Source organism: Oncorhynchus masou, chromosome 9, assembly GCF_036934945.1.
Source record: "Oncorhynchus masou masou isolate Uvic2021 chromosome 9, UVic_Omas_1.1, whole genome shotgun sequence".
In the NCBI taxonomy this organism is placed as follows: domain Eukaryota; kingdom Metazoa; phylum Chordata; class Actinopteri; order Salmoniformes; family Salmonidae; genus Oncorhynchus; species Oncorhynchus masou.
The window spans coordinates 49,261,764-49,286,375 of NC_088220.1; the positions used below are offsets into that span (position 1 = coordinate 49,261,764).

Below are 24,612 nucleotides of genomic sequence, written 5' to 3' on the forward strand. Positions count from 1 at the left end.
CCCAGGTCCATTTCGTCACGGGTCCAAAAACCTCTAAACCCCAACCCTGCTGTTGCATCATGGTGCCAGTAGATAGACTCTGGAGTACCTACAGTGTGATGCATGGCTGCAATTCCACTGTAGGAATGTGGAATTTTGTGTCCAGACGGAATCCCGAAGGGAACTCTTGCAATGGTGTCCCTCCTCTGTCATTCTCCTCTCCTCCTCCCGGGGTTTGGGCGGTGGTGGGGGTTGGGGTGGGTGAGGGCCACAGTGGTAAGCGAGAGGAGGTGGGGTGGGGTGGGGGGGTAGTGTGGTTTTTGTCTGCTTCCCACGTTTCAAAGCCAATCTTGAAAAATGAATAGACAGGGGAAAATCAATTGCATGACCTTCACACTGCGAGGGAGCGGGAAGAGAAGGAGAGAGATATATGGATGGGTGGTGGTTGACGAAAACGAAGGAGTGGTAGAAAGGGAGAGGACCAGCTGAGGAAAAGTAAAATCTGTCAAAGATGTATAGTGATGCTTTTTCACCCATTATGTGTTTTTTTTATTTTATTTTACTAGGCAAGTCAGTTAAGAACAAATTCTTATTTTCAATGACGGCCCAGGAACAGTGGGTTAACTGCATGTTCAGGGGCAGAACGACAGATTTGTACCTTGTCAGCTCGGGGATTCAAACTTGCAACCTTTCGGTTACTAGTCCAACACTCTAACCACTAGGCTACACTGCCGCCGTGTGTGTGCGTGTGTGTGTGTGTGCGTGTGTGTGTGTGTGTGTGTGTGTGTGTGTGTGTGTGTGTGTGTGTGTGTGTGTGTGTGTGTGTGTGTGTGTGTGTGTGTGTGTGTGTGTGTGTGTGTGTGTGTGTGTGTGTGTGTGTGTGTGCGTGGGGGTCTCCAGTGGAGTGCATTAGTCCTGAACCTTTAATTCCATGTATTATTCAATATTATTCAATACAATTATTCAATACTTCTGTATATACACAAACTCACCTCTTTCTGTCTCTCGCTCTCTCGTGCTGTCTCTTGACTCCCACTTCTCTGTCTCTCTCTGTCTGTCTCTGTCCTCTCTCCCTCTTTCTCTCTCTCTCTGTCTTACTGTCTCCTCATCACTTCTCCTCCGTCGCTCTCCCTCACTTTCTCCATGTCTGCCTCCCACCTAATTCTCGGCGTTTAAAGCAGCAGTGGCTTTTAAGGGAAGTTAATTGCACTCAAATTATGTTCGACCGCGGAAGAAGTGAGGGAGCGACAGTGAAAGAGAAACAGGGAGAGAGAGGGAGGGAGGGAGCGAAGGATTGCAGAGTGAGAGGATAATTGCGGTGGAGAAGGACGTTGCGATTATGGTTGCTCTTTCTCTCCTGTCTGTCGTCTCAAACCCTGTCTGTTCTTACAGGGGTAACACACACACACACGCACACACTCAAAATTGGAGTTCAGTAAAGAAGTTGCTAGGTGATGAAAAGACATATGAAACGACACCTAAGCAAACCTGAGTAATGCTTCGTGGGTGTCAGTTGTTGATGTGTGCAGAGGGTCCCTGGGGCGAGGAGACGGACGAAAGTTATACTGTTACACTTGTTGAAGTCATGAACTTTACCCAGTAGCAGGACATTTTTGGCAAAAACCTGGTTGATAAAACTTGGCCTCTAGTAGATCTTCCAGAAAGACAATAACCCCAAGCACACGTCAAAATCCACAAAGAAATGGTTTATTAGCTACGGGAAAAAAAATCAACATTTTGCAATGGCGATCTCAGTTTCCGGACTCATTTGTGAGAACCAGTTATAGCCTTCAGTCCTAGTTTTGATTCACCTGCCTGTTTCCCTACCTGTGACCACGATTCCTCTGCATGTGAATCTACACCTTTTTCTCCCTGAGTATCCATTACTGAGGTATTCTGTAATGAATACTCAGGGAGAAAAAGGGGTAGATTCACGCGCAGAGCGCAGCAGGTATTTATTTCGCCTTCGCAGAAGGCAGGAGCCGTGGTCACAGGCAGGCAATGGTCACACACAGGTAGGCAAACAGGCAGGTGAATCAAAACTAGGGCTGAAGGCTATAACTGGTTCTCACAAACGAGCTGGGAAAAGGCTTAGTAGAGTCAAAACGAACAATACCCCACAAAGGAACAAACAGAATGAACTGAACGAAATAAGGAGCTGATGAGACCAGGTGAGTAACTAAAATGAAAGACAGGGCTACGTTCAAGAACACAAAGAAACAGGGCTACGTTCAAGAAGACAACGAAACAGAACACAAGGTTGACTAAGAAAATGAAATACAGAACCTTACAATACCCCATAATTACAAACTGAAAACATGTTTTTAGAATCTTTAGCAAATGTATTGAAATTAAATGCATAAATATCTCAATGACACAAGTATTCACACAGTATTCACACAGTATTCACACAGTATTCACAAATGTATTTCCCCCCAAACATAACGCTTTATATTCAAGACATAAAGTCCATTTCTCTGTCAAAATGTTTGCTGTTTTACTTTAGTGCCTTATTGCAGGATACATGTTTAGGAATATTGTGTTTATACTGTACAGGCTTCCTTCGTTTCACTCTGTCATTTATCGTGGAGTAACTAGAATGTTGTTGATCCATCCTCAGTTCTTCTGTCACGGCCATTAAAACTCTAACTGTTTTAAAGTCACCATTGGCCTCAAGGTAGAAATCCATGAGCAGTTTCCTTCCTCTCCAGCTAGTTAGGAAGGATGCCTGTATCTTTGTATGCAACTTATTATGTGTCTTGTTAAGCACATTTTTACTACTGAACTTATTTAGGCTTGCCATAACCAAGGGCTGGAAACACTTATTGACTCAACATTTTTCAGCTTTTCATTTTTAATTAATTTGTGAAAAATCTCTTAAAACATAATTCCACTTTGACATTATGGGTTATTATGTGTAGGTCAGTGACACAAAATCTCAATTCCATCCGTTTTAAATTCAGGCTGTAACACAACAAATTGTGGAAATATTCAAAGGGGTGTGAATACATTCCGAAGGTACTGTATGTTCTCCAATCTCATATTTTGTTTTTAGAAAAAAGGCTCACTGTCGTTATCCTCGCAAGGTGAGGTATTGAACAGCATTGAACACCGGGTGGTAATAATGTTGAGCCTTATTGCAGGATGCATGTTTAGGAATATTGTGTGTATACTGTACAGGCCGGGTGGTAATAATAATAAGAACACCGGGTGGTAATAATAATAAGAACACCGGGTGGTAATAATAATAAGAACACCGGGTGGTAATAATAATAAGAACACCAGGTGGCAATAATAATAAGAACACCGGGTGGTAATAATAATAAGAACACCGGGTGGTAATAATAATAACACCGGGTGGTAATAATAATAAGAACACCGGGTGGTAATAATAATAAGAACACCGGGTGGTAATAATAATAAGAACACCGGGTGGTAATAATAATAAGAACACCGGGTGGCAATAATAATAAGAACACCGGGTGGTAATAATAATAAGAACACCGGGTGGTAATAATAATAACACCGGGTGGTAATAATAATAAGAACACCGGGTGGTAATAATAATAAGAACACCGGGTGGTAATAATAATAAGAACACCGGGTGGTAATAGTGTTGAGCCTTATCTTTTTGAGAAACTCTAAACAGGACTTGTTAAACTAAATCATTATCTGAGCGATTGTATTGGTATAAATAATAGAATAGTCCCGTTTTTTAACATACATACAATATAGTTCAGTATTTGGATTATTTATTAAACAGTTTTTCGCTCATCTTTTTCAAGGGTGCCAAAACTGTTGAACCTGACTGTATTTGGTTCCCATGGTAACGTCATAACTAGGTTTAAAGGTCAACAGCTATGGGGTGGAAAGTAAAAAAAAAAAAGAGAGGTGGGGGAGGGGTGAGTGAACTTGGACTAAATTATGTATAGAACAGAAGCATAAATATCAAGCAATCAAATTTCTCTCTTCTATCAGTGAGGAACATCAGGAAGAGCCCCCCAAAACTGACCTGCGAGTCACACTGTAATTAACATGGACGCTTCATCCCATTCCACAAATGAAATTAAAACACGGAGAGCAAATCTAGCCAAGCTAATTAAAAGTCAATGTGATAGAAGGTACCCCAAGAGCTCTCCTATGACACACACACACACACACACACACACACACACACACACACACACACACACACACACACACACACACACACACACACTTATTTCCACTAACACAGAAGGATCTTTGTTCTCAGGGTGAGATACCCTGCACCTTTGTAAGGCCCCTGAACATTACCATCACCACACACACACACACACACACACACACACTGTTGAGGCTGTTTTGGTTTCTTGGCCGCCCAATTGTGTGACCCCAGGCATGGCAGGCAGGCGGGTGGAGTGACTGCAGTAAATGGATCTGTGTGTAGACTCATCCGTCAGCCCCACTGGCCTCATGTCACACCCACCATTTCCTCAGGCCCCCTGACAGTATTCATCACCACTGATCACCCATGGTGGGGGGGGGGCCTTATGATGATGGGGGTTGGTACCAGTGGGCCAGCCCTCTCCCCGTTGCCCCACTAGGGTCCAGACAGGCAGGCAGAGCGACAGGGTCCCCTCCCCCTCTGGGTTAGCTTCTGAGTTGTGGCTGTAAGGTCCCCAGTCCCAGATCTCCTTTCAGTCTGAATGGACCAGCCTCATTGATATTCCTAAGCTTTCACACATGGGGACCCCAATTTCACAATGGCACTGGGGCTTTGTCCGGCAACTGTTTATTTCTGAGTGTGTGTGTGTGTGTGTGTGTGTGGGGGGGGGTATTTGTATGTGCGTGCAGGTCTAAAGGAATGTCTTCTCTTCTGTTGGCTGACCGATGGCAGGGACACGATGAACAGACGGAGGGGGGACGGATGTGTGCCTCCCCCCTCTGTGTTCAGTTGTAACCCAGAACAGCACTTTAATTTTGCTGTCATAACATGTATTGATTTCCCAAAGCCTTGCAACGACACATGGACAGGGATATCTGGCGATCCCTACACACACTCACTCACTCACGCACACACACACACTAACACACACACACAATTTGACATAAAGCGGTAGAAACGGGAATTGTGGATTTAACCCCTGTCTCTCCCTCTCTCACACACACACACACACACACACACACACACACACAATCTCTATCCATCTTTCTCTCTCTCTGATACTCTCTATTTTGGTTTCTCTCCATATCTCCTTTTCTCTATTTCTGTCTTCCTCTTTCTCTCAGTTGTAATTATCTCCGTAAACAGCTATGCTTTGATGGCAATGCTTCTGTAATAGCTTGTGTTTGGGATGCATTAGGAGTGGTGAGGCTGTAGAGGTATGTGTGCGTGTGTCTGTGCCTGGTTGCCTGTGTGTGTGTTAAAAACAGCCATTTCCCTTAGGGAAGTTAAATCAACCACACTACTATATATTTTAAAAATATACTTTTTGCAGACTAACAATGAAGCATCGTTTAAAAGTGATTAGCTGCCTCATATCTCTGTGTGTCGATCTGACGTGTGTCGATCTGACGTGTGTCGATCTGACGTGTGTCGATCTGACGTGTGTCGATTTGACGTGTGTCGATCTGATGTGTGTTGATCAGTGTGTGTCGATCTGACGTGTGTCGATCAGTGTGTGTTGATCAGTGTATGTCGATCTGACGTGTGTCGATCAGTGTATGGTGATCAGTGTGTGTCGATCTGATGTGTGTTGATCAGTGTGTGTCGATCTGATGTGTGTTGATCAGTGTGTGTCGAACTGACGTGTGTTGATCAGTGTGTGTCGATCTGATGTGTGTTGATCAGTGTGTGTCGTTCTGATGTGTGTTGATCAGTGTGTGTCGATCTGACGTGTGTCGATCTGACGTGTGTCGATCTGACGTGTGTTGATCTGATGTGTGTTGATCAGTGTGTGTCGTTCTGATGTGTGTTGATCAGTGTGTGTCGATCTGACGTGTGTCGATCTGATGTGTGTTGATCAGTGTGTGTCGTTCTGATGTGTGTTGATCTGACGTGTGTCGATCTGACGTGTGTCGATCTGACGTGTGTCGATCTGACGTGTGTTGATCTGACGTGTGTTAATCAATGTGTGTCGTTCTGATGTGTGTTGATCAGTGTGTGTTGATCTGACGTGTGTCGATCTGACGTGTGTTGATCAGTGTGTGTCGTTCTGATGTGTGTTGATCTGACGTGTGTCGATCTGACGTGTGTCGATCTGACGTGTGTCGATCTGACGTGTGTCGATCTGACGTGTGTTGATCAGTGTGTGTCGTTCTGATGTGTGTTGATCTGACGTGTGTCGATCTGACGTGTGTCGATCTGACGTGTGTTGATCTGACGTGTGTTGATCAGTGTGTGTCGTTCTGATGTGTGTTGATCAGTGTGTGTCGATCTGACGTGTGTCGATCTGACGTGTGTTGATCAGTGTGTGTCGTTCTGATGTGTGTTGATCAGTGTGTGTCGATCTGACGTGTGTCGATCTGACGTGTGTCGATCTGACGTGTGTCGATCTGACGTGTGTTGATCAGTGTGTGTCGTTCTGATGTGTGTTGATCAGTGTGTGTCGATCTGACGTGTGTCGATCAGTGTGTGTTGATCAGTGTGTGTCGTTCTGATGTGTGTTGATCAGTGTGTGTCGATCTGACGTGTGTCGATCTGACGTGTGTCGATCTGACGTGTGTCGATCTGACGTGTGTTGATCAGTGTGTGTCGTTCTGATGTGTGTTGATCAGTGCGTGTCGATCTGACGTGTGTTGATCAGTGTGTGTTGATCAGTGTGTGTTGATCAGTGTGTGTCGTTCTGATGTGTGTTGATCAGTTTGTGTTGATCAGTGTGTGTTGATCAGTGTGTGTTGTTCTGACGTGTGTTGATCAGTGTGTGTTGATCAGTGTGTGTCGTTCTGATGTGTGTTGATCAGTGTGTTTCGATCTGACGTGTGTTGATCAGTGTGTGTTGATCAGTGTGTGTTGATCAGTGTGTGTCGATCTGACGTGTGTTGATCAGTGCGTGTCGATTTGACGTGTGTTGATCAGTGTGTGTTGTTCTGACGTGTGTTGATCAGTGTGTGTTGATCTGACGTGTGTCGATCAGTGTGTGTCGTTCTGATGTGTGTTGATTAGTGTGTGTCGATCTGACGTGTGTCGATCTGACGTGTGTCGATCTGACGTGTGTTGATCAGTGTGTGTTGATCAGTGTGTGTCGATCTGTGTCCCTGCAGTGCGACGCTCCTCCCACTCTCTGGCCACTGACATGTTCGAACAGCACCTAGGAGCACACTTGTTACAGGTAAACATCACACACACACATGCGGACACACATACGCAGACACACACACACACACAGGGTTCCTTTCAAATGTATTTATTATACAGTACAAGCGTGTCATTGAGAACAAACAGCATTTTAAAATAGTACACATTTAGCCAGGTTATTCAAGAGGTTAATTCTCTGCACTTTTGTTTGTTGACATGTTTAAAATATTTAAATATTCAACCATGTAAATATTATTATCGTCACAGCATGCTGTAATTGTTAGTGGGACAAGGTAGCAATGTTTATTCCTGTGACAGTCTGACAGTGTGACGCTGCTTCTCTGTTTTTACGTCTCCTCCTGCCTGTAAAGACATGCTTGGACCCCTCTGACGTCTTATCCTGCCTGCTGTAAAGACATGCTAGGCCCCTCTGACGTCTCCTCCTCCTTTAAAGACATGCTTGGACCCCTCTGACGTCTCCTCCTGCCTTTAAAGACATGCTTGGACCCCTCTGACGTCTCCTCCTGCCTTTAAAGACATGCTAGGCCCCTCTGACGTCTTCTCCTGCCTGTAAAGACATGCTAGGCCCCTCTGATGTCTCCTCCTGCCTTTAAAGACATGCTTGGACCCCTCTGACGTCTCCTCCTGCCTGTAAAGACATGCTAGGCCCCTCTGACGTCTCCTCCTCCTTTAAAGACATGCTTGGACCCCTCTGACGTCTCCTCCTGCCTTTAAAGACATGCTTGGACCCCTCTGACGTCTCCTCCTGCCTGTAAAGACATGCTTGGACCCCTCTGACGTCTCCTCCTGCCTTTAAAGACATGCTTGGACCCCTCTGACGTCTCCTCCTGCCTTTAAAGACATGCTAGGCCCCTCTGACGTCTCCTCCTGCCTTTAAAGACATGCTTGGACCCCTCTGACGTCTCCTCCTCCTTTAAAGACATGCTAGGCCCCTCTGACGTCTCCTCCTGCCTTTAAAGACATGCTTGGACCCCTCTGACGCCTCCTCCTGCCTTTAAAGACATGCTAGGCCCCTCTGACGTCTCCTCCTGCCTGTAAAGACATGCTAGGCCCCTCTGACGTCTCCTCCTGCTTTTAAAGACATGCTTGGACCCCTCTGACGTCTCCTCCTGCCTGTAAAGACATGCTAGGCCCCTCTGACGTCTCCTCCTCCTTTAAAGACATGCTTGGACCCCTTTGACGTCTCCTCCTGCCCTTAAAGACATGCTTGGACCCCTCTGACGTCTCCTCCTGCCTGTAAAGACATGCTAGGCCCCTCTGACGTCTCCTCCTCCTTTAAAGACATGCTTGGACCCCTCTGACGTCTCCTCCTGCCTGTAAAGACATGCTAGGACCCTCTGACGTCTCCTCCTCCTTTAAAGACATGCTTGGACCCCTCTGACGTCTCCTCCTGCCTGTAAAGACATGCTTGGACCCTTCTGACATCTCCTCCTGCCTTTAAAGACATGCTAGGCCCCTCTGACGTCTCCTCCAGCCTTTAAAGACATGCTTGGACCTCTCTGACGTCTCCTCCTGCCTGTAAAGACATGCTTGGACCCCTCTGACGTCTCCTCCTGCCTGTAAAGACATGCTAGGCCCCTCTGACGTCTCCTCCTGCCTGTAAAGACATGCTAGGCCCCTCTGACGTCTCCTCCTCCTTTAAAGACATGCTAGGCCCCTTTGACGTCTCCTCCTGCCCTTAAAGACATGCTTGGACCCCTCTGACGTCTCCTCCTGCCTGTAAAGACATGCTAGGCCCCTCTGACGTCTCCTCCTCCTTTAAAGACATGCTTGGACCCCTCTGACGTCTCCTCCTGCCTGTAAAGACATGCTAGGCCCCTCTGACGTCTCCTCCTCCTTTAAAGACATGCTTGGACCCCTCTGACGTCTCCTCCTGCCTGTAAAGACATGCTTGGACCCTTCTGACATCTCCTCCTGCCTTTAAAGACATGCTAGGCCCCTCTGACGTCTCCTCCAGCCTTTAAAGACATGCTTGGACCTCTCTGACGTCTCCTCCTGCCTGTAAAGACATGCTTGGACCCCTCTGACGTCTCCTCCTGCCTGTAAAGACATGCTAGGCCCCTCTGACGTCTCCTCCTGCCTTTAAAGACATGCTTGGACCCCTTTGACGTCTCCTCCTGCCTATAAAGACATGCTAGGCCCCTCTGACGTCTCCTCCAGCCAGTCAACACACTAAAAAAATGTAAAACCACAAAAACATTGCACCGCCCCACCGTATTACGATCAAACAACGACAAATGACTGCAGAGGACAGAAAAGAGAAAGAGGAGTGATAGAACGCGGGAGTGAAAGAGGAGAAGGGTGACAGACGGGGGGGGGGGGTATGGGTTGTCCTAAATGACAGAGGTATGCTGAGACAAAAGACTGCCGTCTGCGCCGAACGTTCTGAGGAGGAACGACGCTGATAGAAATCAAATTAGGGCTTCAGAAAAAGCTATGATTCTTTCCTCTTGCCGTCCTCTGTCAGTAATAGCATGATAATTGCACTTTATTTCTCTGCCATTCAGCCGGGCTCGCCGCGCCCCCCACACCCCGGCCACTCGCATTTGCATACTGAATGTGTCAGTTGCATAAATTAGCGGCACTTTAAGCGCCGCTGCCAAAACAGCAATCTTTCTTCAGCAAAGTGGCCCGAGCTTCCCAGCACACCGCCGCTACTCACTTGTGTGAATGCTAGTTATTACGACGAATATTATTCTGTGACGGAGTCCTTCCTAATGGGGTGGCTGTATACCTTTCACTTACCATCATAATCACCCCCTCCCTGTCTCTACCTCTTGTCTCTACCTACCTACCGGTGTCTCTGGTCAGCAGACAGACACAACACAACAGGAAGCACCATGCCGTCCTACCGTTATTGACGCTGATTGAAATGGCTCCGCTGGTGTCTGCCGGCTCTGTGTTCAATGTGCCTTGTTGACTCTCTGAACAGGCTGGTGGTGTTTACCAGTAGTGTGTTGTGTGTACCTGAGGGGCCAGACAGACAGGACTGTTGATGTGGGCGGGAGAGGAGGGGAGAGAGGTCGGAGAGACTGAGCGGTGAAGGGCTGGTTGTTGGTGGTTCTCCAGCGGCAGGCAGCCTCTCCTTGTAATTTGCTCGATACACGCTAATTGCTCTAATTTGTCTGTCTGGCTGTGTGTGTGTGTGTGTGTGTGTTGCTTCCACAGTCCCTGGACGGCTTTGTGTTTGTGGTAAGCTCAGAGGGACGCTTCCTCTACATATCAGAGACTGTTTCCATCTACCTGGGCCTCTCACAGGTAAGGCCTTCTGTACATGGACGCACACACACTCTCTCACACACTCACACACACTCACTCACTCACTCACTCAGATTACTCATCTCTCTTTTCATTTTCATGTCAGACGTTGTAATGTGTCTGGGTGTGTTCCCACCTTTGTGTGTGTCTAGATGTCTTTGACTGTTCTCTTCTGCTTGTCTCTAGTTTCTTTGTCTCGCTCTCTCTCTCACACTCTCTCTCCCTCTGTCTCTCTGTTTCTCTGTCTCTCTAGTTTCTCCGTCTCTCTCTCTCTTTCTCTCTTTCTCCCTCTCAGTCTCTCTGCCTCTCTCTCTCTCTCCCTCTCCCTTCGTCCCTCCAGGTGCTCACCTTTGTTGATTGCCTGCGGCCTCTTGTACTGTGAATGTTAAGTCCTGCCATTTCGACCAGATGCATAAATAATAACAGTAATTACTGGCCCAACAATCAAAGTGTCGCCCCTGCGCTCAGGACCTGTCTAAGGGAGCAAATCGATAGGCATCTTAAAAGCTCCATTGATTGTGGGGAGGAGAAAAAACACCAAGGGGGATGGGGAGACAGATAGGGATAGAGAGGGAGAGGGAGGGAGGAGGGGAGGGGAGTGATAAGATATGTTTGGGGGGAAAAGGATGGGGGATACAGAATGAGAGAGAGAAAAGAGGGAGGACATTTCGATATATAGGTGGTATTTGAGTGGGCCGGTGTGTTTGTGTTACAGTTTGATATTTCTTCTGCTAACTGTTGGTAAACACAAACTTAAAATCTAATTATGAAATATATCTGAACAGGTGTGAAATGACTACACAGCCAAATGGCAACGGAAAGCATTTTTGGTATGCAAATAGACCTTAAATGTGCAGTTGAAGTGAAATGCATCACGGGACTGAATAGGTAAACAACCAAGGCTATTCTTATTCCTTAAACAGATGGCCTCACTAGTCAAATCTCCTCAAACAGAACTAAACACACCAGCCTTAAAACAAAATTACAATCAAGATTTACCTTAACTCCAAAACACACAGTACCACGTTTAGAAAAACTGACAAGAGAGAAAAAGACTGCAAGACAAAAAGAGAGAGAGACAGAAAGAGGGAGGGAGGTGAGAGAAAGGGCATGCACACTTTAACAGAACAAATCCCTGTCTCTCAGGGAGGAGAGGGAGAGAGAGCGAGAGAGAGAGAGAGAGAGAGAGAAATGTAACTGGTGGTTGTTGTTGGAGGACATGGATCTCTCTGTGGACCGCCCTGACCTGTCCCCCAGCCTAACCCCTCTGCCCTGGCTTACCCACGGGGCCCCTCTCCAGACAGTGGGGTTTCTTAGACAGGCTTAGCCCAGGTCAGGCACCTTGACCAAGGGCACAACCCGCCGTCCGCTCCCCTGCTACCTGGAGGTGATCATGTCCCTCACCCCTCTGAACCGGGACCCCAGGTCCTGCTGCTCAACCCCCCCTTACCTCCTGCACGGCAGGAGGGAGGACGGAGGAATGGAGGGAGCGGGGAATTGATCCTGGACTGGTTAGTATGCAGCCCTCATCACTGCCCCTCCCTCTCTCCTCTCCCATCCGTCAGCGGCGGGCTGAGAGTGTGTTGTGGACGACTGCCCGGATGCCTCATACATATTAAAGCTCCCTGCTATTATTTATATCATGTCTCTCCTTCTTCCCCCTCCCCCTCTCTCAACCCCCCCCCCCCACACTATACCTATGTATTTTTGTCTGTCTGTCTGTCTGTCTGTCTGTCTGTCTGTCTGTCTGTCTGTCTGTCTGTCTGTCTGTCTCTCTCTCCTGTCTCTCTCTCTCTCTCTCTCTCTCTCTCTTCTCTCTCTCTCTTTCTCTCTCTCTCTCTCTCTCCTCCCTGTGATGGAGTGACAGTAGACAGACAGGTAAAGTACCACAGACGTCAGTATTGCCTTTTGACTGAAGGAGGGCAAAGGACTGTGGGAAGCCTGGGGTCCTCCAGGGCTGACTTCCTGTCTCTGCCAGGGGATTCTGGTCCGTTTACGTCTCATTTACATCGAGCAACTCATTAACACATGGCTGTTTTAAAACTTTCTCCGCTGATCCCTCGTTACTGACTCGAATCATCTCTCCTTGTGTTTAAATTTATTTTTTTTACACTTTACAGGAGTTAGCCCTCCTTTTTTATCTCTTCATTCACACTTAATCTGTGCTCCCTCGCTCAGCTCTCTGGCTGTGATGTCCTTGAATGCCTGTTGGAAATCCCATAAAGCCCACACTAAATGGATCTAATCCTTCATAAATGGGTATGTCCTACAGACAAGGGTGTGAGGCTGCAGGCAGGCAGCCAAGCAGACAGCCCAGCAGGGAACAGCCAGGCAGGCAGGCAGGTAGGTAGAAGACAGGCAGGCAGGGAGCACACAGGCAGGAAGGGAGCAGGCAGGGAGCAGACAGGGAGCAGACAGGGAGCAGCCAGGCAGCCCAGCAGGGAGCAGACAGGCAGGGAGGAGGCAGGGAGCAGACAGGGAGCAGGCATGCAGCCCAGCAGGGAGCAGGGAGCAGACAGACAGGCAGACAGACAGGCAGGGAGAAGACAGGCAGCCCAGCAGGGAGCAGGCAGGCAGGGAGAAGACAGGCAGGCAGGGAGCAGGCAGGGAGCAGGCAGGCGCTTTATCATATGAAATGGAATCTCACCTTAAATGATTGGAGGAGGACACTATGATGCAGGAGGATGATAGCTGGGACGTGTTAGTGGTCTTCATCCCTCTCTGGGAGTGGGCTGGATACGCTGGTGCCTATGAATTAATAGGGAATGATTGAACAGATTCAAATAGTCAAATCTGACCTTCACAGATGGTATATCCCTGGTGTCTTTCAGCTACTTTTAATCACCAAATACAACAGGATTCTATCCTTCCCGGTGTGTATTATTGTCATTGGTGTCTGTCCCCCAGCTCAGGGGTGTGTGTGCATCCTTGTGTTGTTGCGTGTATTCATGTGTTCATGCATGAGTGTTTGTGCCTCACCTCTACATTTGATTGTGTTCAGGTGGAGTTGACGGGCAGCAGTGTGTTTGACTACATCCACCCAGCGGACCATGTGGAGATGGCAGAGCGTCTGGGCATCAGGCCCCACCTGAGGGCCGAGGCTGGCTGCCACGTGGCCCCCGAGAGCGCTTCCAGCTCTGCCTCCACATCCTCCCTGGCCGGGACCCCCGAGCCTGGTACGTCTCACATACAGTGGGGCAAAAAAGTATTTAGGCAACCACCAACTGTGCAAGTTCTCCCATTTAAAAAGATGAGAGGCCTGTAATTTTCATCATAGGTACACTTCAACTATGACAGACAAAATGAGAAGAAAAAAATCCAGAAAATCACATTGTAGGATTTTTAATGAATTTATTTGCAAATTATGGTGGAAAATAAGTATTTGGTCAAAAACAAAAGTTTATCTCAATACTTTGTTATATACCCTTTGTTGGCAATGACAGAGGTCAAACATTTTCTGCAAGTCTTCACAAGGTTTTCACACACTGTTGCTGGTATTTTGGCCCATTCCTCCATGCAGATCTCCTCTAGAGCAGTGATGTTTTGGGGCTGTTGCTGGGCAACATGGACTTTCAACTCCCTCCAAAGATTTTCTATGGGGTTGAGATCTGGAGACTGGCTAGGCCACTCCAGGACCTTGAAATGCTTCTTACGAAGCCACTCCTTCGTTGCCCGGGCGGTGTGTTTGAGATCATTGTCATGCTGAAAGACCCAGCCACGTTTCATCTTCAATGCCCTTGCTGATGGAAGGAGGTTTTCACTCAAAATCTCACGATACATGGCCCCATTCATTCTTTCCTTTACAAGGATCAGTCGTCCTGGTCCCTTGGCATAAAAACAGCCCCAAGCATGATGTTTCCACCCCCATGCTTCACAGTAGGTATGGTGTTCTTTGGATGCAACTCAGCATTCTTTGTCCTCCAAACACGACGAGTTGAGTTTTTACCAAAAAGTTATATTTTGGTTTGATCTGACCATATGACATTCTCCCAATCTTCTTCTGGATCATCCAAATGCTCTCTAGCAAACTTCAGACGGGCCTGGACATGTACTGGCTTAAGCAGGGGGACACGTCTGGCACTGCAGGATTTGAGTCCCTGGCGGCGTAGTGTGTTACTGATGGTAGGCTTTGTTACTTTGGTCCCAGCTCTCTGCAGATCATTCACTAGGTCCCCCGTGTGGTTTTGGGATTTTTGCTCACCGTTCTTGTGATCATTTTGACCCCACGGGGTGAGATCTTGCGTGGAGCCCCAGATCGAGGGAGATTATTAGTTGTCTTGTATGTCTTCCATTTCTTAATAATTGCTCCCACAGTTGATTTCTTCAAACCAAGCTGCTTACCTATTGCAGATTCAGTCTTCCCAGCCTGGTGCAGGTCTACAATTTTGTTTCTGGTGTCCTTGGACAGCTCTTTGGTGTTGGCCATAGTGGAGTTTGGAGTGTGACTGTCTGAGGTTGTGGACAGATGTCTTTTATACTGATAACAAGTTCAAACAGGTGCCATTAATACAGGTAACGAGTGGAGGACAGAGAAGCCTCTTAAAGAAGAAGTTACAGGTCTGTGAGAGCCAGAAATCTTGCTTGTTTGTAGGTGACCAAATACTTATTTTCCACCATAATTTGCAAATAAATTCATAAAAAATTCTACAATGTTATTTTCTGGATTTCTTTCCCCTCATTTTGTCTGTCATAGTTGAAGTGTACCTATGATGAAAATTACAGGCCTCTCTCATATTTTTAAGTGGGAGAACTTGCACAATTGGTGGCTGACTAAATACTTTTTTGCCCCACTGTACATGTCTGTAGGCCTGGACTGATGTTGTCCAATTCTGGTCCAAATGTTTTTTTCTCCCAAGCTAACTCTGTCGACCCCCTGTCTCTCCACAGCCCCCACAAGCCCCCTCTCTCCTGGGAATGAACCTCCTGACCGAGGCTTCTTCATCCGTATGAAGTCCACCCTCACCAAGAGAGGCCTCCACGTCAAGTCCTCGGGCTACAAGGTCAGAGTAAGAGACATATATATATATATATATATATATTTAGAGAGAGAGAGAGAAATCAAACTCTCCATTCCTAGAAATAATTCAGACTGTTTGGAATGTACAGGTTGGCAAAATTCCGGTTTCCTGTTTATTCCCTCGTAAATCCAGGAATCTTCCAGCCAGGATTTCTGTAAAAACAGAGCATTTCTGAAAAGTTACAAGAGTTTTGCAACTCTAGTAATGGACTACTCGTCGTTCGTTTAGTAGAGACAATGTACATGTGCAACCGTGCAAGTTACTGTAAACTCTTCCTGTCAGGTGATCCATGTGACCGGGCGAATCCGCTGTCGCCCTGCCATGGTGCCAGGCTCCGCCCGCTCGGTGCGTCGGCCAATGGGCTTGGTGGCCCTTGCGCACACGCTCCCGCCCTCCACGCTGAACGAGGTGCGCATGGAGAGCCAGATGTTTGTCTTCCGGGTCAACATGGATTTGCAGGTCACCTACTGCGAGAACAGGTACAGCTACAGTGACACACGACGACACAGTAACACGACAACAACACACACCGACACAGCTACACAGCAACACAACAACACAACAACAACATAACAACACAACTACACAACGTCACAACGGTACACAACAGCACATCAACAATGCAACAACACGCCAACGCAGCTACACAACAACACAACAACACATCAACAACACGGCTGCACACAGGGGCTGATGTCTGTATGGGGCGCATATATGGCTGTACTGTGAATCATTTTATGGTTGTATTTGACTCCATTAAGAAATGGTATGTGTTTGTTTGCCTGTGTATGTGTGTCTATTATGTTTACATCACGTGGATAAAACCATCCCTGTAGGATCTCAGAGTACATGGACCTGAGCCCGGCAGAGGTGGTGGGACACACCTGCTACCACTTCATCCACGTGGAAGACCTGGATAACATCAGACAGAGCCATGAGGACTGTGAGTCACTGCCCTGCCCTCTGTGTGTGTGTGCGTGTGTGCATGTGTGTGCGTGCGTGCGTGTGTGTGCGTGCGTGTGTCTGTGCCTGTGTGTGTGCGTGTGTGTGTGTGTGTGTGTGTGTGTGTGTGTGTGTGTGTGTGTGTGTGTGTGTGTGTGTGTGTGTGTGTGTGTGTGTGTGTGTGTGTGTGTGTGTGTGTGTGTGTGTGTGTGTGTGTGTGTGTGTGTGTGTGCGTGTGTGTGCGTGTGTGTGTGCGTTCACCTGTTAACGTTAACATTTGACTAAGTTCATATTTTGCAATCAGCGCCCTCTGCTGTCAAAGTCCTGTAGTGCTACGCCAACTCTCTCTTTACTCTCTCTCTCTCTCTCTCTCTCTCCCTCCCAGTGTTGAGGAAGGGTCAGGTGGTGACCGGGTACTACCGTTGGCTCCAGAGGAGAGGGGGTTATCTGTGGGTCCAGTCCTGTGCCACCGTCTCCATCAACCACAAAGCCCCCCACGAACGCAACGTCATCTGGGTCAACTACGTCATCAGGTCAGCTCCGTCGCCAGTCAGAACCCGTTGCCAGTCACCCCCGTCGCCACGGTAGCCTCAGGTCAACCGCAGCAGACAACGCATCCAGCATTATGCTCTTAGACAAGGCGTCTGGCTCCTTCAGTCCACCGTCATTTGAATATACTAACCTGTAATGACGAAGCATTATGTAGGGCTTTGTTCATTTCCAACGCCTCAATGATACCAGTATTCACACATGGATTCTCTGTCTCAGGACCCACAACCCCCCAGCTCCTAAACACACATACACACTCCAAGACAAACAGACACACGTTCACGCACAGAGCAAGAGAGGAGTCGGACAAAAACAAGGGGAACAGGCTGAATTACAGTACTAATTGAAGCAGGGCTTTATAATTACAACAAATAGATGTCAGAATGTTGGGTCTGAATGGTGTTTTAGTTCCTTAGTGCTGTAATTACAAGAGCTCATTAACTTCTCCAGCAGCCCCCCCCCCCCGATCCTGTCTGGGCTCAGTTCTTTACGGGTGGGCTCCTGAGTGGAGCAGGGCTGGCTACGGGAGAGCATGGGTGGCTGGTGTGTGTGTGCGTGAAATTGGGGGGGGGGGGGGTGATGGAAGGTATTAGTTGGAGAAGCTGGTTGTTGTTGATAGATGAGGGTAATGGTGTGGAGGAAGTTGATGGGAGGTATTAGTTAAAGAGGCTGGTATTGTTGATAGATGAGGGTAATGGTGTGAAGGAAGTTGATGGGAGGTATTAGTTGGAGAGGCTGGTTGTTGTTGATAGATGAGGCTAATGGTGTGAAGGAAGTTGATGGGAGGTATTAGTTGGAGAGGCTGGTATTGTTGATAGATGAGGCTAATGGTGTGAAGGAAGTTGATGGGAGGTATTAGTTGGAGAGGCTGGTTGTTGTTGATAGATGAGGGTAATGGTGTGAAGGAAGTTGATGGGATGTATTAGTTGGAGAGGCTGGTTGTTGTTGATAGATGAGGCTAATGGTGTGAAGGAAGTTGATGGGAGGTATTAGTTGGAGAGGCTGGTTGTTGTTGATAGATGAGGGTAATGGTGTGAAGGAAGTTGATGGGAGGTATTAGTTGGAGAGGCTGGTTGTTGTTGATAGATGAGGGTAATGGTGTGAAGGAAGTTGATGGGAGGTATTAGTTGGAGAGGCTGGTTGTTGTTGATAGATGAGGCTAATGGTGTGAAGGAAGTTGATGGGAGGTATTAGTTGGAGAGGCTGGTTGTTGTTGATAGATGAGGGTAATGGTGTGAAGGAAGTTGATGGGAGGTATTAGTTGGAGAGGCTGGTTGTTGTTGATAGATGAGGGTAATGGTGTGAAGGAAGTTGATGGGAGGTATTAGTTGGAGAGGTTGGTATTGTTGATAGATGAGGGTAATGGTGTGAAGGAAGTTAAGACCATATAAAGCTCTCTGTAAAGTACTCCCTGCACCCATCTTGCTAAATCAGGAGACATAAACAGTGGTTTACTGCAGCACTCAAGAGCTGTAAAAGGTGCATTTATTATCTTATATTTACTGTCTCACCCTCACTCTCTCTCTCTCTATCTCTCTCTCGTTCCCTCTCTCTCTCTCTCTCTCTCTCTCTCTCTCTCTTTCCCTCTCTCTCCCTATCTCTCTTTCCCCACTCTCTCCCTCCCTCTCTCTCTCTCTTTCTCTCTCGTTCCCTCTCTCTTTCTCTCTCTCTCTCTCTCTCTCTCTCTCTCTCAATATCTCTCGCTCTCCCACTCTCTTTCCCGCTATCTTACTCTCTCTCTCTCTCTCTCTCTCTATCTCTCTCTCGTTCCCTCTCTCTCTCTATCTCTTTCCCTCTCTCTCTCCCTCCCCCTCCCTCTCTCTCTCTCTCTCTCTCTCTCTCTCTCTCTTCTCTCTCCCCCCTCTCTCTCTCTCTCTCTCTCTCTCTCTCTCCCTCTCTTCCTCCATCCCTCTCAGTCGGACAGAGCTCCCAGACACTCCCCTGGATCTGCTGCAGCTCCCAGAGAGTCTGAGGGCGGAGCGTCTGAAAGCCAGCTCCTCCCCTTCGGAACACTCACCACAAACCCGGGGTAGGGAACCACACAGTCAAAATAGACACGCACACTCACACATACACACATGATGGGGCAGCAGGTAGCCTACCGGCTAAGAGCAATAGACCAGTAATCAAAAGGTCGCTGGGTCGAATCCCCAGACCACTAGGTGAACAATCTGTCGATGTGCCATTGAGCAAGGCACTTAACTATTATTGCTCCTGTAAGTCACTCTGGATAAGAGTGTCTGCTAAATGACCAAAATGTAATGATACCACCAACTCTTTTCCCCTCCCCAGGCCCACAGCCAATGAAAAACCCTGTGTGTAAAGGTGACCCTGACTCGAAACTGAGAGAGATCTATAATCCCGGTGTCCAATCAGGGGACAGGAGGAAACGTCCGCTGCGGTCTGACTCTGAGGGTGCTCCCGCGGAAACGCGGCGTCGCCTGGAAGAGTTCCGCCAGAGAGAGCGGAGTGTGTCAGCCTCCTCAGACCTGGGCAGTGAGAGCGGGGGAGAGGAGAGAGAGTGGGAGCATGGGGGAGACAGCGCGAGTGTCAAACGAGAGGAGGGGCCTACGAAACGAGGCGAGGAGACACCCATGAGGGGCGAAAGGGGCGGCGGGGGGCACAACGGCCGTGCGGTAATCCGGCACCTGAAGAGTGTAGTGTCCTCGCCTCTCTCTGGCCGCCCCAACATCAAGACTGAACATGAGGCACTGATCGCAGGGGGTCGCTGGACACACACACACACCTCCTCACACATACAACCGCTACCCTCACACACACACACACCCTGCGGCAGCCTGAACGGCGACAGTCCCCTCACCCCTATCCCGGACTCCTCCTCCAGCAGTGAAGCCCCACCCAATGGTATTTTCACCCCGCCCTCCCCCTCCATGTCCCCTCCGATGCCCGGCTCCTCCCCTCTACCCTGTGAGGAGCGGGGAATGTTGTCTGGAGGCAGGGGGGGCGGGCCGGACTTCGAGCTGTTGCATAGACTGGCAGCGGGGGGTGCTGCAGGACGGGTGTTGTTTCACCCCCTGGCCCTCGGCCCCCAGGGGCCACAGAGCCTGTACGCCCCCAGTACCATCCGCTATGCGCCCCCAGAGCTGCCCCACTCCCACCTCGGTGCTGAGGGGCTGCGCTCCGACCACCACAAGGGCCCCCCAGCCTTCTTCCCCCACCTCCAGAGGCTGGCCGGCCTGCCCTCCTTCAGTGGGTTCTCCGCCTCGGACAATCCCTTCAACCCCTTCTGTGTGAACGGACTGAGGGGGGCCGCGGGGTCCGAGGAGGACTGAAAGAGAGGAGGGGCTAGAGAGAGAGACATGGGGGGCAGGACATTGGGACATATGGGGTTGGGAAACTGAACAAAGGACCATTTGCACAGCTTCCGTGGGGGAGTCAGATGGTGTCCGACGCAGGTGACAGGATGGGTGACACTCAAAGTGGACTTTGACACTTGACTTTACCCCACTAGCTGTCCAAGCTTTGTCCCCCTCTCTGGTCTACCACATCCTCTCTCCGCTGCTGTTAAATGACTGTGCAGTGTTCCATGTCTAAAGCCATATTGTACATAGAGACAGGGCCATGACATACCTTCACTACTCCTTCCTCAGTATTATAACAACTGTTCCTGAGCCTGTCAGACTGACTTAAGTGTGAATGAAAAAAAGAGAAAAAGAAAATGGATGACATTTTTGTCCCCCACCTGAATCATCTCTTAAAGAGAGAGTGAGAGAGTCTGAGATACATTCCATTCCACTCCGAGGCTGTTCTGTCATGATGTCGTCTGGGAAAGAAAGGCATGGGAGGGGGAACGCACAATACCTCTACTGTCTGGTCACTTTGTAATGTTTTCAGTCTTGTAAAAACTGAAAAATGATCCTACAGAATGAAGTGTTGTGAAAGTTAGAGATGCTGGGTTGTGCTGGGTTTGACATGAAAGCCATAGTCCTGTTATATTGTCATGTTGTTGCCATGGGGTGAAGTGGGAGAGGTGTAAGAACTATTGTCTTACTAGAGAACATACTTTGGGAAATGCTACAGTTGAATTCAGAAGCCCTGAGGGGGGGGGGGGGTATTTATTTTGAATTATTCACATTTGTCCGAGCACTTCCTGAAATTTGTTATGAACACATAGCACTTTTGAATTTCCTTGTGTGCATTAAGGGTTAAATTACAGAGTGGTCATGATGAATACCACAAACGGACCACATTAAAAGAAAGACCACAGGAGTTTAAAAACGCGGTCATTAAACGTGTGGTCATTCAAATATGACCAAGGGGATTTAGTACAGTTGTGGTCAATAAAATAAGAACTGTAGCTTTTTGTTCTCAATGTGGTTGTCTGAAACATCCATATTATATAGAGGCGTCATTAGAGGCGGGGTGGAAAACATATATCAAATCATATCAAAGATATTCATTTTTATACACATCTCCAGAAATCCCATCCCAAACATTATGAGGCCATGAGAGAAAGACCATCATCCCAAACGGAATATTCTAGAGATTAAAATGTCCCCAATCTTAAATCGCTGTCCTGGATATAAATGAAGAATTACTGATGGACGGGGGTCAGCTGTATAGGACCGTGTCTGTCATACGAGGGGATGTCTGTCCATCTGTATGTCTGTTCGCCTGTGCGTCGGTTGTAATTCCACTGGCTCGGCAACAACAACATAACACTTACCTGCCACATCAATGACTCTAACCCCTTTCTGTTCAAATATTTCTGAATACACCACCCCCTTCTGAGCTTCAAATGAAAACAAACCCATGTATAAATACTATGATACTGATGACGACAATAAAATATTACATTTGAGGAGTACAAGAAAGTTTTCTTATTTCCCTCTAGTGTCTGACTGGCTGTCGGTAAGAGTGGGCCGGGCGACTGCCTGTCTCGACAAACATGCCTTCAGAATGTACCTGGAGAAGTCTTCTCGGTGTCTCAAGTCATCTCGACGTTACGTCTCGAGACATTGGAAGATGAAGGTGATGGCTGAGTATGTCTATACTTGCCCCGCACAAGGGTGCATAACAATGTTCGTGAAAAAGTACCAGATGTTAAAAACCATCATCCATATTGGTCCCTGTAGACCCGGTTTGAGTGACCCGGGCCTGATGTGGTGCAGAGAAAACATGCCCGTTAGACAGTATACTGTATATCCAGGTTTATGAGCCAAAGCTCTCTAAGTAATGGCTCTGAGGATTTAGACAAAGGAAGGGTGTGTGCGTGTGTGTGTGCGTGACTGAGGCAGTGTTTGTGTGTGTATGCCTGTGTGCGTGTGTCAGGCTGGGTGTCTGTCTGCCTGAGGCCGTGTGTATGCATACAGTGGGTTGTGCGAATGGCCAGTGTATCTGTATGTGCGAATGCGAGCATGTGTGTGTGTGTGTTACCGAGGGGCCGTACGTGTGTATGTTTCAGAACGGGTGTTGTGTTGTTCCAGGCAGCCCTAGGGAGGGGCTCTGACATTGAAGACGGGTTAAATCCTGTTTTACATTCAAGTGGCAGGCCCCAGTTCATTAGAGGGAGGATCATTCCTTCTCAAGACCAAAGGAAGCGCATACTAAACAAGAGCAGTTGTTGGGGAGAAAATGTGAGTGTACGTGTGTGTGTGTGCACATCTGCTGAATGTGTGTGTGTGCACACGTGTGTGTGTGTGTGTGTGTGTGTGTGTGTGTGTGTGTGTGTGTGTGTGTGTGCGCGTACGCACGCGTACAGAGAGTTAAGAAATGACCTCAGGTTCCTCCTTTATCTCTTGCTTTCTCAGGAGTGAGTTCTTCAGCTGATAGCCTTTTCCATGGTGGGTGTGAAGGTGTGCCTCTACATCTCAGATAGGGACTGTGGGTTTGTGGGGGACATGGGCGTCTCTCCTCAACCCTACGCCCTGGCTGTCTGTCAGTGACTTTGAAGGCTTATCTCAGCCCCTGAACGGAGCTGCAGTCTCTAGGGAAATAGTACCTTGGTCACATGGGCTTGACACTGAAACGGAAAACACGAGAGGAAATATTTGAGTGAGAACTGAAGGTAGACCCCCCCCCTTCCTTTACACCCCCTCTCCTCCCTCCCCTCATCCATCCTATCCCCAACTACACCACCCTCAACACCACTTTTCAACGTGCCCCACCCCCTCTTCTCCACCTCTTATCTTCCCTCAATCTTACCACTCATTTTACACTATCAACCCTCCTCCTTCAGCCTCTCCATCCCCACCCACGCCACCTGTTCCACTCATTCTTTCACTACCACAGCCCCATCCCTCCTCTATTCTGTCCAGGTCGTGAGGGGAGGGTAATACGCTCATCTATAACCTGCCATGATGCCGTGAGGTGGGTTGAGTCAGTCCACGGTCCGGGTGTTTGTCAGTGTGGGTGCGTGCTGCTTGGCGCCATGCCCTTTAGACGCGCCAGGCCCCAGGAGCCGCCTGCATGCCAAACAGAGCTGCGCAGTCAGACGCAGCCGAGGAGAAGGGGAGGGGGGGGGGGGGCATGATGCAGCACCCAGACACACCCTGCATGAGAAACTAACTGCGCCAAAACGCCTGGGGTGGAGAGAAAGAGAAGGACAGAGAGGGATGGTAAAGAAGCACTGGATGGGCTTCCGACCTCAGGACAGAGAGGTGAGTCTCAGCAGCTCGTGCCTCGACCCGAACCTTCTCATCTCTCCAGTGAATCGATGGGTGAGAGATAACCCACACCTGGGCCTGTAACCTGCTCAGTGATCCCTATAATCGCCCTCCCGCGGTGTTATCCAGACAGCACGGGAGATGCTGCTCTGTGTGTCGTGTACCCAGAGAGGAGGGTGGATGAATACATGGCATCAATGCTTGGTTGAGTGACAGGAACGACACAAGACGAATTCAGGGAATGTCAGCCATTTTGATTCCATATTCTTATTCCATTTCTCTGGTGGCATATCTGATAGATAACCCTACGTGTGTGTATGCAACATTCTGATCTCTTTAAATAGGTGCTACACATAGGGTACTTTTACATTTTTGCATTGTAATTTCAGAAATGAAAATTATGCAAGTTGAGCCTTTTACTTCCGGTTTTGTTCCAACAGTTGTAAAAGCTATATTTGTTGTTGGAAATATATTTCACTGCGATTGAGATGAGACAATGACTCTCTACACTATTCAGCGCTTATTTGCTCACATGAACTAAAATTGAGCAAACAGTGTAGCATTTCAACCATGACATAGCGATTTCCACAATATAACACAGCCACAAAGTCAGAACAGCAAATGGTGAGTAAGTATTAAGTAAAACACTATCATTCCACTATTAGCGCCAAATATATTGACATTTTCTGAAATTACAATGCAATTTTCATTTCGTTTTATCCTGTGTAGCACCTTTAAGTGTTGACCACAAATATACAGTATGTAGTCTTTTCGCGTAGGGGTCAAACACACAACAATAACACCAGTTTGATTTTGTAACTGTGTTTATGTACACATTCATAAAAGTCTAATGATGTACAATAAGTTGTACTGAAGGCCATGCAGAAATCAACACACACCACACTGCAACTCCATACAGATGACCTCTAACCCGGAGACC

The 24,612-nt window shown here is 48.0% G+C and overlaps 1 protein-coding gene across 2 annotated transcripts in view; it reads left to right on the top strand.

The window, feature by feature from the left end:
* The window catches only part of LOC135545239 (neuronal PAS domain-containing protein 1-like), a 36,867-nt gene extending 15,768 nt beyond the window's left edge, over positions 1-21,099 (top strand). For both annotated transcript variants that reach the window (XM_064972866.1, XM_064972868.1), the window contains exons 4-12: positions 7,225-7,292; positions 10,448-10,537; positions 13,539-13,713; positions 15,425-15,537; positions 15,838-16,034; positions 16,392-16,498; positions 16,883-17,030; positions 18,963-19,075; positions 19,339-21,099. In XM_064972866.1, the coding sequence (XP_064828938.1) occupies positions 7,225-7,292; positions 10,448-10,537; positions 13,539-13,713; positions 15,425-15,537; positions 15,838-16,034; positions 16,392-16,498; positions 16,883-17,030; positions 18,963-19,075; positions 19,339-20,339 (2,012 nt within the window). In that variant the 3' untranslated portion in view covers positions 20,340-21,099. The remainder of the gene's footprint in view (positions 1-7,224; positions 7,293-10,447; positions 10,538-13,538; positions 13,714-15,424; positions 15,538-15,837; positions 16,035-16,391; positions 16,499-16,882; positions 17,031-18,962; positions 19,076-19,338) is intronic.
* The last annotated feature ends 3,513 nt before the right edge of the window (positions 21,100-24,612 follow it).